The following is a 16,432-nucleotide window of genomic DNA, read 5'->3' as shown; positions in this document are numbered from 1 at the left end:
GACTCATTGACACGTAGAGAAACATCACATGTAGGAAGTCGGTGAGGGTGAGTGGCTGAACGGGCGGATGGAACACTACCGGCGAAGATTGTCACATTCGCACACGAATCTCGATCCCGAATTATGCATTATTAGCAATGAAAGACACGGTTAAGTTTGCGACTTAGGAATGCCTATGCTCTGGCTAGGAGGTCAAGTTGTAGACGCACGACAAAGACCATGAAGGTGCTATCCAGTCACTGATATATGACTCTCTCTCCTCATTCATAGGCGTACCTGTCATACTTCTTTTCTACTCACTTGGCCAAAGCGTGGATTTTCTCCAGCTGAACGAAGCACGAAGGATTCGTACTCTATTTAATGCGACCCCTACCTCGCACAATTCCCCCCATGCATGTGGCTGGGATCTATTGGCATCACATGATACCTCCAACCTGTGATCCAACTTTAACTATAGCCACCCTTGTCGCTTCTCTTTTCTGCTAGATAGCTTCCATAACCTTATCGAGATGATGATGATGAATCCTTGTTAACTACAGTAAGAACTATACTTTGACCCCTTTCTTATTGTAAAGGTACTATTGTCTGACAAAATCCTTCTCTGGTGGCCGTGGTAGAGAACCGGCGGCAATGGTATGAGTCCATGTATGCATTAGGTAATGCTATTTCCTTGAGAAGAGTCAGAGAGCGCCACTCATACCCAGACAGTGTCTAAAGCATCAAATTTGGTATTCGTTCCATTGTAACAGCGGGCTTTACGTGGTGTTAACTGATTTTCTGGTTGGGTCATAGATGGGTAGGTCGGTTGCGAGACGGTATTTCGATGACCATAATACCATGCGTAAAAATGAAGCAGACACCCGACAACGGCAAAAGATAATAAGAAAACTCATCTGGTTAATCCAGCAAACTATAAAACTCTTTTTTCAATGCTGATATATCACCAGAATTGAGTTGATCGCTACCGCCCACAGTTTTGGATAACTTCGTCTAACACTAATATGATCAACTTTCAACTCGGTACATAGACCCTAAAAAGCGTCAATTGGCGCCGAGATAACTGAAATGCGAGTATATTCTCACAACGCAGTTAATAAAAAAGTTTGATATTTAAAATTTGTGTATTTGTCCATGGGCCATTGACGTTGCCATTCTCTGAGCAAGTTTTGATAACTCAATCCTACGGACGAAAGATCTCCGAGGATCCACCGCCCACACAATTTAGTCTCAATTGCGAGAATATCATCACTACAAACTCCCCGCATTCCATCTCTGTGTGTCTCTATTGCATAAAACTTTTATAATGGCGGAACTTTCTCAAGCAACTCAGCCGCCGCTGCGGATTGGCACGCGGAGATCAAACCTCGCCGTTGTGCAGGCTGAGGGCATCCGCGACAGCCTCAAGAGGATTGCGCCTGAACGGACTTTTGAGATTGAGGCGCTTCACACTCTTGGGGACAAGGACAAATCCACAGAGCTTTACAATTTTGGAGCGAAGAACCTATGGACCGCTGAATTGGAAGAGAAGTTGACCTCTGGCGAATTGGATGTCGTCGTTCATTGTCTCAAAGGTAACCTCTACTACCTACCTGCACAAGCCCGTGACGCCTTCTCGCATCAGCCCCACTGAGACTTTCTAACTGTGAAACAGATATGCCGACTAGGCTTCCTGACTCATGCGATCTGGCAGCCATTCCCCTCCGTGATGATCCCCGTGATGCTCTGATTATAAAGGCCGGACTGCCATATACCAGCCTGCAGACGCTGCCTGAAGGCGCAGTTGTTGGCACTTCATCGGTCCGGCGATCAGCGCAGCTTCGCCGCCTCTACCCTCATCTCCGCTTTGCCAACATGCGCGGTAACGTGGAAACTCGGATAGCAAAGGTTGACAATCCCGAAGGTGAGTATACTTGCATGATCATGTCCGCAGCAGGTCTCGAGCGGGTTGGTCTCAAGCACCGCATCAACCAGTATTTGGGTTCCAAGGACGGCGGGATCTTTCACGCAGTTGGCCAGGGAGCGCTGGGCCTGGAGATCCGGAAGGGAGATACCAAGGTCTTGGAGCTGTTGGACAAGCTGGCTGATGAGAAGTCTACTTTGGCTTGTCTTGCTGAGCGATCTTTGCTGTTTACTCTTGAGGGCGGTTGTACTGTCCCGATTGGGGTAGAGACGGAGTGGGTGGACGAATCAGATCGTGTTTTGAGGATGAGAGCAATTGTGGTTAGTCTTGATGGTACTCAAAGCGTCGAAGATTCCATCGATGCAGCTGTGAAGACCAATGACGAAGCTCTGAAGTTTGGACAGGAGTTGGCTGAAAGGTTGGTCAAGGCGGGGGCGGATGCAATTCTGAAAGAGATCAATGCCACTCGACCACCGAAAGATTGATGATATGATGGCTTCTTATCTAGCATAGCAGCGTACAAAACATGCATAGAATACCCCTCTCATAAATTGCATACAAATTATATAATAAGCAGGTGCTAGTTACGTGATATTTGATGGATGTGTGAGTTTGTTGAATAATAGTAGTGATTAGAAGAAGCGTTTATTATGACGTCTTCGCTATGTACCAAAGACTAAGCAATTCACCAACAGAGTCAAGCTACTCAGAGCCAATTATTCAGTGTTCACCTCTCACAACTCTTCTTTATGCTCAACCCTGAACACCAAATGGGCCTAAATAGCCATAGTCGATGCGAGACGATTCCACCATAGTTTCGCAGTGCGAGAGTGTGTACACATCTGCAGCTGCCAGCTTACCCAGCCACTTCTGGGTCGTCACATTCGCACAATACTCTGTAAGAGTATCGACATACCCAATAAACGATGCCCATGTATTGTTTGGATTAGCTTCCTGGATGGGCCCTAGAATGGTACCAATTGACAGTGGGTTTGTTGCGTTAGGAGGGCTGTTGCTGAGAAGAATCGCCGTGCGGGCATTGTTGTATACGTCTTGCACGTATTCTTGTTGAATAAGAACATCTTTGCGATCCCCGAGACGGTTAACGTGCCCTCCAATGTAGTATTTGAAGTCGTATTCCAAGATCAGTTCGTGTGCTTTGATGAACATGCCGACATTTTGTGCTTCTGCTAGGTTTGCAAAAGGTACCCAACCAGGGAAGACAAGGTCGATGAGCATGAGAATCTTTTGCTTTGGCGCGTAGATGAAAAGATTTCCGGGAGCGTGGATAGGGCCATGGTAGTCCAGCTGAAGAGTCTGGTTGTCGATGTGCAAGGTGTGGGAGCCCTTGAAAGTGACATGGGGCAGCGGCCGGTTTGGATCAGGTGTAATCTTGAGTTCGTACTCGGTCAATTCGTGGGCAATGATGGTAACGCCCTTCTTGGCGAGAAGATATGCTGCTCCGATGTGATCGGCGTGGTAGTGGCTGTAGACAAGATGCGAGATTGGCAGGTGTGTTACCGATCGAATTGCGGCAAGGATGTTTTCTCCCGTAGTCGGCGGTGCATCGACCATAATAACGCTTTTGGGAGTGACGAAGAACAAAGATTGGTATGTACCATCGGCGAGCAAATATGCTCCTCCTCCAAGCGATTGCACACGGTATCCTTCGTCATTGACAGGAGGGCCAATGGCTGTTGAAGGCACAGGAGCGTATGTAGTCACAGCGTATGAGTGGGCATGTGCAAGACATGACATGCCCAAGAAAATAGAAGCTAGTGAGACACGCATCTTTGACAAGATATCGTCTTGAGACTGTATAACTAGTAATTGAAGTTGTCTGCCACGTAGGGATTTCTCTGCCTCATTGTTCCAAGACTCTATTGCATTCTTATACTCTGACAATATTTGATGAATGACAAATAGGCCAATTGGCTACATGACTACTCCGGAAATGCTCAATTCGCATCGTAGTAATCCATTTATGCATAATACTTGTCTAATCTCTGACCATTTCTTACTAATGTTTGTCATTAATAACCGGGGGGCGAAACAGGATCTAGATCCAGGCACAAAGGTCGAGCGATACCCGAGTGGATACAGAGCTTACCCCAAATGGCCTCCACGATGTAAACATTTACACAAGTCGTTAGAAGCTCTCCTTATTAGGTAAGGAGGTGTGCAGAGTAATATGAGTATGTAAGAGATTGGTTGACGAATAGTTGATCCCTTGTATATTTCTGACGCCCGGCTGTATAGTAAGTAATATATGTTGAGAGTAGGATTGCCAATGACGAGCTGAATGCGTTGGTAATGTAAGCATAACCACTATGGGAGCAACACACAAAATAAAAGCCTTGAGTCTGCATCCAATGAGCTTGCTGCTACGATACAAGTGTGCAGCGGGGTTGCGACAAGGCACTACTCAATCGAGTATTAGATGGTCTAGACGTTACCGTGCCAAGTGGAGGACAGAAAAAGCGAGACTACGAAATAAATACGTACATACATTTAGTAATATAAGCACTTAAATAGCTCGTAGAACATCTACTTAACCAGCACTCGAACTTTATTATTAAGATAGATATAGTAGCAGTTACTAGAGAAATATAAATATAGTAGCAGTTACTTGAGAAATATAGATATAGCAGCTACTCCTTTTGTAGGCGTATGGTTTAACTTGTGTGTGTTCGAAATCTTCCTGGTCCCGCTTTTTCTATCCTCCGCTTGCGTGCATAGACCCTACAGATTCAATGAATATCTAATTTCTCAGAAGCTAGTATCTGTAGGATCGGAAATGTTCGGAAATCCTCGGAATGGTGGGACAGCACGTTGACGCTTCCAATTAATAATAAGTAGGATTAGGTTCTCATACAAATGTAACATTAGTTTCTCCTATGCTACTTGCTTCTTTTGACCGCTATACTGAAGCATAATGTAATCTTCTGGAAGATTCCTAATAGTTGAAATGAACAGGGTAGCAAGGGCGAGGGCCCATCCACGTTTTTTTGGATCATGCTTATTCCGGTATTTATAGCAACTAGAATTGTACAGACGAACAGCAGAATGGACTTTTTAATACATGGAGGGGAATGTATTAGCATCATTCAACTTCTCCTCTATACACCACCACGAATGCTGACATATTTTTGCTACAAGCAAAGATGTCAGAAAAGGTATCCCTGTTAGAGTGTCTATATCAAGCTGAAGCCCAACGTTCCGCAAAACTCAATGTGTGCAGTACTATAGAGATTAAAGAGGATATATGCATATGGTGTAATTGTCTTAAACCATAGGAACCTCTGCTATTGGATGTCAATGCAAAAGCTTCCAGCAGGTGAGTAGACTCTTTTTGATTGGCTAGATAATCAAGTACATCTATCTTGAACGGTATAGCAGACACTCCTAGAACACCGATATGGCGTATTTTTCATGCTTACGGAGCAACACAGCACGGGGTACGCGCCATTTAACATGGAGGCGGAATTACTGCTCTCAGTAGATCTGTCTCTGTAGTCGAGCGGTGATACTGAATAGAGTTGAGCTAACTGGCGACAATAATTCGGTGAATTCCGACTCTTGCCATCCGCGCTCCTCAATGGTGCCTTTATGTCATTAAGAGCATCGAAACAAGGCGGACTGTACAGACGTGTGAGTTGCCTTATATAGAAACCCAAAGTAAGCCATATGATTTCCAAGTTGATGAATACTCTCAGTGGTCTTGCAAATTTTAACAATGCGCCTCGTTCTGAGTTATTATATGGCTGCTGAGGGTGGCCTTTACTAGATGAGATCTAACTTAGATATGTCTATACAGATACTTGCGGCCTTCGCTAAGAGATCGCTCTCGAGTGTCCACATGTCTGTAGGGCGCCATTGATACCATCTCATTTGGATGAATAGATGTTTAGTAATCTATATACTCATATAATCACAGAAAGCGGCAGTAGGAGCGAAATGTGACCACGTATGTGATAACTAATCGATTGGGTAATTTAATACACTGTGTTCTATAAACCGATTTAAGCTGGAGTCTGCTAACGTGATTACTATCTACCATTTCTAGCATGCGGCTCCCTAATAAGTCTATATGTGAACTATCAGTAACCACTTGCGGCTCAAAAAATTGCCACACATGGCATATACGCAGTTTTCTCTGTATTTGCGCAAGGCTTTATGCTTTTTGAGACTTTATGTGTATATTCATTCTTTGTTGCAGTGATGCAAACAGATATCCCCAGGATAAAACAATGGCATGCAGTTTATAAAGCATAAGAAGCCCCTTTTGCGAACCCTTTATGCCTACTAAGTCCCCTTTTGGGTGTTAGACCCCTTGTCATCAACATCATATGTGAGGGGATTCAGCTCCTTGGCTCAGCTATTGGTCAGTCTTAGCTCTGTTGTGTAAGTCGAGTTTATTTTTGTAATTCCTTCTCAACTGCCTGGTAGCCACCACCAACATTCTTTTGCTCTAGATTCTGCTCAAAGTCCCTCACACATTCTCTTATCCCATAGAACTCACCCGATGGCCATCAATTGACATTTTACATAACAGAACACTTACATACCTAGCCTAAACTATAGAATTGAGGGGTTGTGATATTATTGCGCCAGTCAGACGAGATAAATAATCTGAAGCTAGCCTGTGAAGAATTAAGCCAATAGAGTTTACCGTAGATGAAAAGTGCGTGTAATTGCCGCGCGGTACACATCTGGAAGTCAATCGTCAGCTGGTGGCTGCCGTCTCTCTGTTTATTTCTTCATTAGTCTAGGTACTTTATAGCAGCGAGAAATATGTCCCATTCTGCTCGCCGTGCCAAGTTAACACAATACCCCAAACGTGAGAGGTGGAGAGATGAACGGTCGGTTAGTAAACGGCGCGGCCATTGCCATATCTGGCGACGCCCTAACTTGGCAACTTGAGTGGTTCGCATGCTGCCTAAAAGACTCGTTACTCGTTTATGACCCCATTAATATAGAGACCAACAACTACTAGTGCGACGATTGGTGATCGTGCTGGTTTAAAAATTGCTAATCTCAGCGCTATGGAACAGTCTCGAGTCTGACATGCATACGTAGATTACTCGTCAGAATATAGAGTGGCAGTGTAGAAATGAAAGCTCGTGTAGTTTTAGACTCCTCTTCAAGATTTAGTATATATGATAGAAGCAGCTGCGCTATTCATGCGTACAGTTCTCTGACCTAAAGCAAATCATTCAACCCAGCAATTGCGAGACTGTTTAAATTCTCCAGCCAATTGAAAACAGCAATCATGGCGGATAAGATTCCTACGCTCACCGAGTCCGGCCTACTCAACGGCGGCAAGCGCTCCGTCATTGACTCGGAGCTGGGTCCGGGATCCACCACCTTCCCTCACTTTCACACGCTCTTCACCGAGAACTTCAAACTCCTCTCCGGCGAAATGACCGTCATCATGGCACCGGAGGGAGTCAAGGACGCCGCAGCCATGAAGGAGATCCCAATGAAAATCGGAGAGGACAACACTGTCCCGAAACATACAGCACACACGTTTCGGGCCGGTGAGCAGGGCTGCCGGGTGATAACTACCTTTGAACCGGCTGCGGTAGATTTCGAGCGAGTTATGCTTATTATGCACGGTCTGCAGGAGGACGCGGAGTACAAGTCTTGGGGCGGGGGAGCCACGGAGGAGAACGCCATGTTAGTCTCTGTTCTCAGCGAATTGACTGATTCGCATCCACTCCTGGATAAAGACAGTGAGATGCTAGATAAGCAAGACAAAGAGGCACACAATAAGTTCAAGAGCGAGCTTATCAATAAATACGCTACTGATGATATGCTCAAGGCGGCGGTTGCGAAGCATGCAGCGGCATCTGCTTAACCTTGCGGTTGCCAAGGTCTTGTATATATGAAGCGTTTATTAGTTCTCTATGAAGCAATATAAATACACTTTTACGTTAACTAGTCTGGAAATTCACATGCAGTATGGGATACTATACTGATTCTGTGTACTTCACACTTTGCGGTTGCAATAGTGCCAATGTAGCTATGTGATACCGGTCAATTCTCGCCGTTAATATAACGCTCTATTCAGAATCTTCCTCAGAGTCCAGCATATCTGATTCAGAATCAGTTTCCAATATGGGTTCAGCAAACATAACGGTGTAATCATTCTTAATTTCCTCCATCAAAGTCCTAGGCAGTTTCATGCCTTTCAAACGCGTCTCTGCGCTTTCTTGTATAAACTCATTAAACGCTTTCTTGGCCACATTAGGGTCGCAGTCTCTTGCATTGTGCAGTCTCTCGTTAACCTCTGGGTCGCGAACTCGTTCAATATCCCAAAAGACGTATCCTAACCGTCGGAGAGGCCAGTATCTAGCAATGCCCATGGCTGAGAGGACAGCTTCGACGCTTGATGGTCTAAATAGAAGATAGCCCAAGTTTACATGGGAGATGTCATTATCTGATATATTTTCAGGATCTTTGGGAGCCTGGGATGGATTCGGATCTTCGTATATAGCGTGGGGGAGAAACTCGCGTTCTCCGTAGTAGTTACGACGGATAAGATCTTTTCTCCTTTGACCTTGTGAAAAGAGTAAAGATTGTAAAAAGGGTAGTCCGAGGGAGATTAGATATCTTAGGATATCTGGTAATGCGCTTCTATCATCCTCGCCAAATAGTTCGAGGCCACGTTCGTCCGAGGGTCTGAACTCGCAACAGCCGTCATCGCATTCGATAGAATTCGTTTTTAGCAGACGACGGAACTCTGCCTGCCTCATCTGAGCTTTTTTGATTGCTGATGCTGTTGCAGTTTGAGCATCGAGAACTTTCACCACAACTTCTTCCTCTACTTCACTGAAAATTCTCGATGCTCGAACCCAAAAATATTCATGGAGACTGCTTAGCTCTTCTACCTCCCAAGGCGCCATCTGTTGAAGGAAATGTTTGAATTGATCATCTGCTGCAAAGATGGACTCGTCGGGTAATCGCGGACTGACGGGGAAACAGCGCGAGTAAACCTCATACCGGAAGAAGGCCCTCTGTATTCTTCCTTTCTCTGTAGCAGATAATCCAGCTTGGCAAGCCGCATGCGATGAGCATGGAACTGCTGGGCGATGGAAATCTTGCTCTGTTTCCTCAATTGCATATAACGCATGTAATGTATGGCATATATAGTCATCTACAAATCTCGACACCATGTTATTCACACTCGCTAGCGTTTTGATGCCGTACATCGTCGTTGGGAATTTGAACAGCGTAGAGTCACGTTGGAAATAGCTGTCAAGAAACTGCCAATGTTGCTCGTCTTCCGCTAGTTCCACAGACTCTTCCGGATCGACAAGGCTTATAGCGAGTGCATGGTGGAGAGCCTCGGGATGTATCGCGCGCTTGAGAACAGAGGAGAGAATGAACTCGGGAGTAATCCGATAGATGCGAAAACATTCAGGCGATGCCCGGATGAATGAGTACAGGTCGAAAAGGGAGTCGAAAGAGGTCAGAATAAGACGAAGCAGCTCGGGAGGGAGATCATGAAGGTGCAGAGCTGTTGGCATTTTGCCCTTTGTTGGCGATGTCGATACGTATCTTTGGGGATCAAATATTGGTGAAATTTGAAGTTTAAGAGAAATGAGATGCTGTAACAACTGATTACTGAGATGAAAGAGCGTGATGGTGAAATGTTGAGAGGAGAAGAAGAGAGGAGAAGAGAAGATGCTGAAGGAAAGATTGGACAAGTTGAATGAAGCTGAGGCGGGGTAGAGCGCCTGTCTACGCGCAGTGCGCTGGCATTGGTCTACAGCACGATGTTTTCATAGGTTCATTACGATATTACTACATGTACGGTATTTCTACAGTATTACTACATGCACCTCCACAGTGCGTAATTTGTTCTTCGAAAGTTGTCGGAAACAGAGTCCAAGACAATTCAATCTCTGGCTCAAAATTATATCTTGATGCATCGACGTCGTTTGCATTGCTGGATAGCCGTTTGGGACACTGGCTGACGAACAGCGTGTTTGGGGGATGGGTGGCTTACACCAAGGCGGCCTTGTACTCGTTTTTGTATAACGTCATGACTTACAACAAGTTAAACAAATGAAATGTGTATTGCATAGCTACGAATATCTCTAATTGGCTATAAATCGTGGCTGATCAATGCATTATTTACAGAAATGCCCAGTTTGAACAATATTAGTTCCCAACTCTTAATGCCAATATTTGCCTGTAATTGGTCTAACAAGCTCCCATGCCTTGTCCAGCGCGGTAATGACATCCTCGGGCAACGGTCCCTTTTCCAAGTCTAGTATGTTCTGCTCAATGTGCGCAGCGCTGCTTGCTCCTATTAACACAGCATCTGGATAATCGGAGCCAAGTTCACTGTGGTTCGTCATCCATCGTAGGGCCACCTCAGCGACTCGCAAGCCATGCTTATCAGCAGCCAGTTTTATAATCTCCACCGCGTTAAAGTACGCATCGTTCCAATATCGCGCTCGATAGCCCTTCCCCTGGGCTTGTTCTGGGTCAAATCGAGACCCTTTCTCTACAGAGGTGTTCTTCTCTAAATTGCCAGTCAGAAAGCCGCCAGCCAGGGGATTATACGCATAGAATCCCATGTTATAACGCCTCAGGCAAGGAAAGAGCTCAGCCTCAACTGTCCTGTGCAATACGTTGTAAATGCCTTGATAAGTAACAGGTCGAATCCAGTTGTTGGCCTCGCAGATCTCGCAGATCTGCGCGACTTCCCATGACATATAATTGGAAATGCCAAAACGATCGAATAGTCCCTCTTTGTGAAGCTCGTTGACCGCTCTCAGAGTATCCACATAGGGTGTTGACCGATCAGGGCCATGTAAATACCACATGTCTATTTTGTCGGCTTGCAGGGCTTTTAAAGATTGTTTGAGACATTCTCGTAAGTGTTCTGGCCTGTGTGTCCATTTGTCCTTGTCTGTTGGCAACACTACTGTCGGGTAGATCTTTGTGTCTATAACAAGGCCTCGATCCTGCCATTTAAGCTTGCCTAGATACTCTTCAGATGTTCCAGAGCCATAATAGCGCGAGGTATCAATCTCGTTGTAGCCATGAGATTGGAAGACATCCAAGAGTTTTTCGGCCTCGCCTAGATCGCTTGTACAAGTTTAGTCAAGAATTTACAGTAGTAGCATAGGAGGCGACATACGTAACTCGAGATTGTTCTTTGCCATTGCCAATGTTCATGGCCCCAAGAACAATATTGACGGCCGATTTTCTCGCCATAGCCATGTTTGTGTCTGACTTGTTTGTTCTTATTTGTGGCTGCGATTGCTATACCTTTGGATGCGCGCAACAGGCGTTTAGTAAGAGATGTGCATTACTTGTATATGCAGAAACCTGACTGTTAAGCAAGTTAGACTAATGGAGTTAAAGGCAAAGTCCGATTGAAGAAATAGGGCACTGGAGATATCTTATGTCCGTTCAGCTCCCACCCCATAGCTGCTGCATCCGTGCCAGAGATGCTGATGGAGTGCCTGAAAATCTGATGATATATATAAGTCCGGGAGAAGATGCTATATAAGTTTGGGAGAAACGTTGTTGTTTCAAGCTCCTCCATGGTGAGGCCGGGCTGTTGTAGAAGAGCCGTAAATGGTTTGTAGTACTAGTCTATCAAGGTATTGAAGGGCACAGCAGGCTATTTTGTCTCGCTAAACGGAGATCTCGTGATAGATTTACTATAGCTTATCAAAAGTAGAGCAGAAGTCTTTGACGCCTAATGCTGAATGATTCATGAGATACCGAACTCTCTTTCCGAAACACAAGAGCTATAGGATGAGATACTGGATACCTGTCATGGTAATTGTCATCCTGCTTTGTATGATGCTTACTGTATCCCAATACCTCTGGCCAGTATAGATTGCAACCTGACTCATGTTCAGATGAAAAGTAACCGTCGTGGGACAATGCTAGTAATAGAGTCAATACTAGGTTTCTAAGGCAGGCTAGTTTTCCGACTTATAATGGGGCATCTGGACCTGCCAACGTACCTCCTAGTAAGTTATTATACCTTGAAGAGTTAGCTCATTAACTATAGCTCCATACCTTCATGCTATATAACATCCACACGACATCAACCATTCTCTTCTGAATAGAATACTCCAGCATGATATCAGCGAATTGGACATATTAGCACGACATGTAGCCACTTTTACATTATATCTGGTAATTGTGCGGAATCAAGATGCACTAGAAACGTTTTAAGAGGTTGAAGTTGAAGATTTTATCTATATAATCACGAATCATGAAGGGATAGGATAGCCTGGTAACCTGGAATTAATATCTGAGGCGCAACAATTCACTGATATCACCGCGACCGGCTATTTTCTTCTGGTAGACACACATCTGTCCAAAATTGCAATAGCTCTACTGCATATTTTTCGGACGAGACGCTATACAAATGCGCATCTTATCGGCTGGATATCGGACGGTAGGGGCGAATAAAAAACATCAAACCAAAAGAGCACGATGCTATATATACCCAAAACTTCATGCCCTATAAACGTTAAGACGACTTTTGCTATATTTGCATTTTATTGCAGTCAGCAAAATAAAACCGACGTGAGGAAAGTTTGGGGGTCAACGTACATCTCTTCTGATTCAGGCCCAACGAGGCCAGCTTTTTCAAGAACATCCCTTGCAAAACAGCTGGTATTTCCAGAGTCAATGTGCTTGAGCTGGACCCCAGCAGCTGCAAACTTCTCTTCAAGAGAGGTCCAGATATCGGGTTTTATGAAGTTGGAGGATCCGGTTCTCAATACCTTGGGGCCACTATACTTGCGCCACGATGTTTCTCGTTGGCGAATGTCTCTTTCAGTGGCCGTTGCTTCAACCAGCCTTAGGGATGGGAACTCGGAGGCTGCGCTTGAGGCTAGTGCATGGAGTGCTGGGATCATCTGAGGAGGAGCGCCAGGAAGAACGAGATGGCGCAGGGAAGGGGGGAGACGACTTGTGAGATGGTCCTCTGGGAGGTCTCTGCGGTCCCTACGGGGCCCAGTCCTGAGGTGATGTAAACATGTAGAGTCAAGCTTGAGAGTCTCCAAGACTCCAAAATCTTTAAAACTACCCATCGTCCTGTCCGCTGCACTTCCTTTCCATGCAGGCGAGAGCGCATAAAGGACCTCATTGTCGGTGTGGATGGTGATGTCGCGCTCAGTCCCTCCTCGAGCACCATCCCACCGATTGATGGCAAGGGTCCGAAGAGTGCCTTTTAGGTGGCTGAATGCCGGAACAATATGTCGTGGCCAGAACTCAAAAGGAAAATTCTCACGCAATGATGAGCCGCAAAAACCGTTAGGGAAAACTGGGGAGTTTCCTCTAGAGTAAAAGTGGAAGCTCTCCAAGACTTTGCACGCCCCAACCAGAGTGAATAAGCCCCCTTCCGTTAGAAGACCGAAATCTATGACTATTTCTTTCAAGCTGTCGAGCCTAACACCGCGCTGAAGTGGGCGATATAGGCCTGCGTTACGTAGTCGCAAAGTTCGAAGACTTGGAAGAAGCCACCCCGCTAGTTGAAGCCCTGCTTCCTGGGCCGAGAGGTCTGTCGAGTAAGGAAATGGCTGCGCTCCAGGAACCCACAAGTGTTGCAGAGACATGAGTGCTCGAGGGTCAGACGGAGATGCTTTGCTTATGTCTTCTGTTCTCCATGTCGCCTCGGCTAATTCGGTGAAGTAAAAGTTGTGAGGTGGCACCATGCTCCAGCGATTCACATTTGGCGTCAGAAAGGCCAAGAGAACAAGCAACCGCTTGAAGTGCTCGCAAGGTTCACGATTCTCGTTGCATCCTTCACTACAATCTTTCGGATGCCATGAAGGAAGAGGGGCGAGGGAGAAATGGGAAGCTATTTCATCCAATATGGGCCCCATAATGTCTGGATCGATTAAAAAAGCCTTTGGCAGACATGAGATGTTAACCTCCTTGATTAGAAGCCGCAGGTCTGGCCTACGCCACAAGAAGATCAGGAAGCGAGGTAACCAAGTCTTGTCACACGCCCCAATTCGGATTTCTGAGTAGAGATATGGATTTGCGATTTGATGATAGCGCTTGGAGGTAAGAGACAGTCTTGCAAATGTTCGTGAACATTGCGTAAATTCCAGAGGATCAACGGGCTTAATGATTGCCTTCTTATCCACAAGGATCCAAGAGCATATCAATTCGACCAACTCTACTGGTAGACGGTCTATATAAGGTATGGTGGGTGGAACTTCTGCTGGATGAGGGATCGGGCTAGACTCTGTTGTGGACATTCTAGATGGTTGCCGACCGGACTGAGCTGGCTTCGGATATTTGTATCTGGAAGATATTCAGAGAATAATTTTCTACCGAAACGAGTCTATGCACATACCTTTATAGTTGTAATATGATGGTGAGATTCAGGCTCCAGAGTCTTGGCTGTACAGTTTAATGACAGATGGGTCCAAGTGTGGGGTTGAAATGTTTAAGCTTTAAACATCGCGAGATTCGCCCCCGCCGTTGAAATAGCTGCATGGGAACGGAACTGCCCGAAATAGTTGCCCGCATGCAAGTAGTTCCGAATATCTCCGATTGGTTTATACAATGTCTGTTGCTCTCTAACAATGAGAAAGTCTTGGGCAAGTGGGATTGGGATGTAAGTTTATTAAACTGCTATCATGACCGTGTTAATTGACAATAGGCACATGCCTCAACTAGCATTCATAAAGAATATAAATGTTTGAGAAATTAAAACTATTATATAATCCAATCCGTACATCTACTCTACAAGTTCTGCACCTTTGTCTATCCTCCATGTAATACCCTTATTATAGCCCGACATACTTGACTCCAAAATAACCGCCGTCTGCATCAAAGAGAGTCTCCCACTCTTGATAGAAGTGAACTCCCGTGTTTATCTTCTCTTCCCTCCCATAATTCACCAACTTTGTCCTCACTTCGTCTGGCTCCCAACTACTGTTGCTTCCAGTGGTGAAATTGTATTGGATCCCTGCATATCCAGGCTCTATCCCAAAACGAACCAGCACATTCTGGCCGGCCGCCAAGATCTTTGCTCTGGAGGTACTGTTTGATGGAACCAGGCGGACTTCTTTATCAGCGGTGGAAAGATAGGATAGGGTAACGCCTGTATCAACGAGAATATTCGATAATCGGCAGGTCCCGCCGTCAACGCTAACGCAGCCGGTGACGTTTCTCCAATCGCGAGGGTCTTTAGAAAAGCCCTTTTGCATCTCCAACTTCATCCAGGTATAGTCTTGTGTGTTTTCCTCAGTCAAACCGATCACCACGCCATCCTTTCGTAAGCTGTATCCCGCTCTGTAGCTGTTTGAAGCAGAGACATTCACGCCGTTGATGCTTTTTATGTTCAACAGCGCGTTCTTGTCCGGTGTTCCTTGTGACTGTCCGTCTGCTTCACGACCGAAGCCGATACCCCACCATTGTGTGCCGCGCGGGTTCAAATTATGATTGCTCGTGTTCTCTTCAGGGCAATCTCCTTTCCATTTGGTATCGTACCCTGAGCACTGAAGCGTCTCGTTCACGATGAGCACAGGAACCTCTGCCGAGACATTGACAGGCTCGCCGGATGAATCAGCAAATTCGAGTCTGAATGGGACCCACGCGCCGCGATATAATCTTGTTGATGACGAGAGATACTGATATCCAGGCTCATAACCCGCCAGTGTCGCATTGGTAATGTTCAAATCCAGAGCGTCCAACATTAGGCCATTTGAACCAGTATCAAGAACCGGCGCTATTGGCACAGTGTTCGACACATTTGAGAAAGCCCAGTCCTGCGGCGCATGGAGGTAGATGGTTAAGCTTGGCGCGTAGTCAGGCCATGCATATGGAGGCGGGAAAGAGGTGATGGGAAGAGTCGCGGTGAGTTTGTAATCTGACAGATCAGGGCCGTCGCTTGGGGATTCGATAAATTCTTTGATCTTCTTGCCGTCACTCAAGGCGACTAATCCCAGTATTGGGAGGAGGTAGGGGAGTTTCATGTCGTATTCTGAGTACCAAATCCCCAATGTTATTCGTTCATAGATGTACGTATGGAAGCTCGAAGTTGAAGATTTGCGCAGATCGTGTTGATATATAATCGAGATGAATCGGGCGGCGCGTCTCGGCTGACAAGCTGACGGGGCTCAATTTATATAAGATACGCCGAGTTGTTCCATGGAAATAAGATTTCCACCGCTAGTCAGCCACTAAATGTGTATTGATATAGATCTTTAAGGCGATCCATAAGCTCGTAAATGCTGTCGGAGGTTTAATCAGTAATACGTTTCTAGCTATTATATACACTGGTACACCGCTCATACTATTCGACTCGCTGATGAAGATCCCTCAGGCTGAATGCCTGAAGTAATCGACAACCTCTTCAGTCTACAAGCAATTGATCGTCTTCGAATTACTACCTAGTTGCTAAACTTTAATTGCAAAAGTATTGAAGTACGTGGCGAGGTAAATTTATGCTCGGGCTGTTATATCGTTCCAGAGAGCGACCTAACATAGAAAGATACCTTACCTTCCTGTCTAGTGGAAGTTTGTGTA

General features: G+C 45.6%; 6 protein-coding genes across 6 annotated transcripts; 2 read left to right on the top strand and 4 right to left on the bottom strand.

Moving 5' to 3' along the window:
* The first annotated feature begins 1,264 nt into the window (after nucleotides 1-1,264).
* Nucleotides 1,265-2,457, top strand: M431DRAFT_142911 (hypothetical protein). Its single transcript, XM_024912652.1, has 2 exons — nucleotides 1,265-1,571; nucleotides 1,652-2,457. The coding sequence occupies exons 1-2, from the start codon at nucleotides 1,304-1,306 to the stop codon at nucleotides 2,383-2,385; spliced, it is 1,002 nt and encodes a 333-aa protein (XP_024774414.1). The 5' UTR covers nucleotides 1,265-1,303; the 3' UTR covers nucleotides 2,386-2,457.
* A 196-nt stretch (nucleotides 2,458-2,653) lies between these two features.
* Nucleotides 2,654-3,691, bottom strand: M431DRAFT_115618 (hypothetical protein; the record flags this gene model as incomplete). Its single annotated transcript, XM_024911939.1, has 1 exon — nucleotides 2,654-3,691. The coding sequence occupies one exon, from the start codon at nucleotides 3,689-3,691 to the stop codon at nucleotides 2,654-2,656; it is 1,038 nt and encodes a 345-aa protein (XP_024774413.1).
* Nucleotides 3,692-7,172: 3,481 nt separating this feature from the next.
* M431DRAFT_494955 (hypothetical protein) lies at nucleotides 7,173-7,760 on the top strand (the record flags this gene model as incomplete). Its single annotated transcript, XM_024917305.1, has 1 exon — nucleotides 7,173-7,760. One exon carries the CDS (start codon nucleotides 7,173-7,175, stop codon nucleotides 7,758-7,760), a length of 588 nt encoding a protein of 195 aa, XP_024774412.1.
* A 12-nt stretch (nucleotides 7,761-7,772) lies between these two features.
* M431DRAFT_508143 (hypothetical protein) lies at nucleotides 7,773-9,601 on the bottom strand. Its single transcript, XM_024919071.1, has one exon. The coding sequence runs from the start codon at nucleotides 9,430-9,432 to the stop codon at nucleotides 7,966-7,968; it is 1,467 nt and encodes a 488-aa protein (XP_024774411.1). The 5' UTR covers nucleotides 9,433-9,601; the 3' UTR covers nucleotides 7,773-7,965.
* A 417-nt stretch (nucleotides 9,602-10,018) lies between these two features.
* On the bottom strand, nucleotides 10,019-11,157 carry M431DRAFT_142902 (hypothetical protein). Its single transcript, XM_024912651.1, has 2 exons — nucleotides 11,058-11,157; nucleotides 10,019-11,005 (listed from the first exon to the last, which is right to left on the bottom strand). The coding sequence occupies exons 1-2, from the start codon at nucleotides 11,138-11,140 to the stop codon at nucleotides 10,084-10,086; spliced, it is 1,005 nt and encodes a 334-aa protein (XP_024774410.1). The 5' UTR covers nucleotides 11,141-11,157; the 3' UTR covers nucleotides 10,019-10,083.
* A 1,279-nt stretch (nucleotides 11,158-12,436) lies between these two features.
* Nucleotides 12,437-15,879, bottom strand: M431DRAFT_115611 (hypothetical protein; the record flags this gene model as incomplete). Its single annotated transcript, XM_024911938.1, is given in 4 exon segments — nucleotides 12,437-14,155; nucleotides 14,172-14,252; nucleotides 14,306-14,350; nucleotides 14,705-15,879. 4 exon segments carry the CDS (start codon nucleotides 15,877-15,879, stop codon nucleotides 12,451-12,453), a joined length of 3,006 nt encoding a protein of 1,001 aa, XP_024774409.1. The 3' UTR covers nucleotides 12,437-12,450.
* Nucleotides 15,880-16,432: the final 553 nt, after the last annotated feature.

Source organism: Trichoderma harzianum (genome assembly GCF_003025095.1).
Source record: "Trichoderma harzianum CBS 226.95 unplaced genomic scaffold M431scaffold_6, whole genome shotgun sequence".
Classification (NCBI taxonomy): domain Eukaryota; kingdom Fungi; phylum Ascomycota; class Sordariomycetes; order Hypocreales; family Hypocreaceae; genus Trichoderma; species Trichoderma harzianum.
This window is presented reverse-complemented; position numbering and strand designations above follow the sequence as displayed.

What these genes read in the sequence shown, in the direction of transcription:
- M431DRAFT_508143 (XM_024919071.1), bottom strand. Translation starts at nt 9,432, where the DNA reads ATGCCAACAGCTCTGCACCTTCATGATCTCCCTCCCGAGCTGCTTCGT.
- M431DRAFT_142911 (XM_024912652.1), top strand. Translation starts at nt 1,304, where the DNA reads ATGGCGGAACTTTCTCAAGCAACTCAGCCGCCGCTGCGGATTGGCACG. An exon ending in CGTCGTTCATTGTCTCAAAG is followed by an intron (nt 1,572 to 1,651) that starts GTAACCTCTACT and finishes ACTGTGAAACAG; the next exon opens with ATATGCCGACTAGGCTTCCT.
- M431DRAFT_142902 (XM_024912651.1), bottom strand. Translation starts at nt 11,140, where the DNA reads ATGGCTATGGCGAGAAAATCGGCCGTCAATATTGTTCTTGGGGCCATG. An exon ending in AAAGAACAATCTCGAGTTAC is followed by an intron (nt 11,006 to 11,057) that starts GTATGTCGCCTC and finishes AACTTGTACAAG; the next exon opens with CGATCTAGGCGAGGCCGAAA.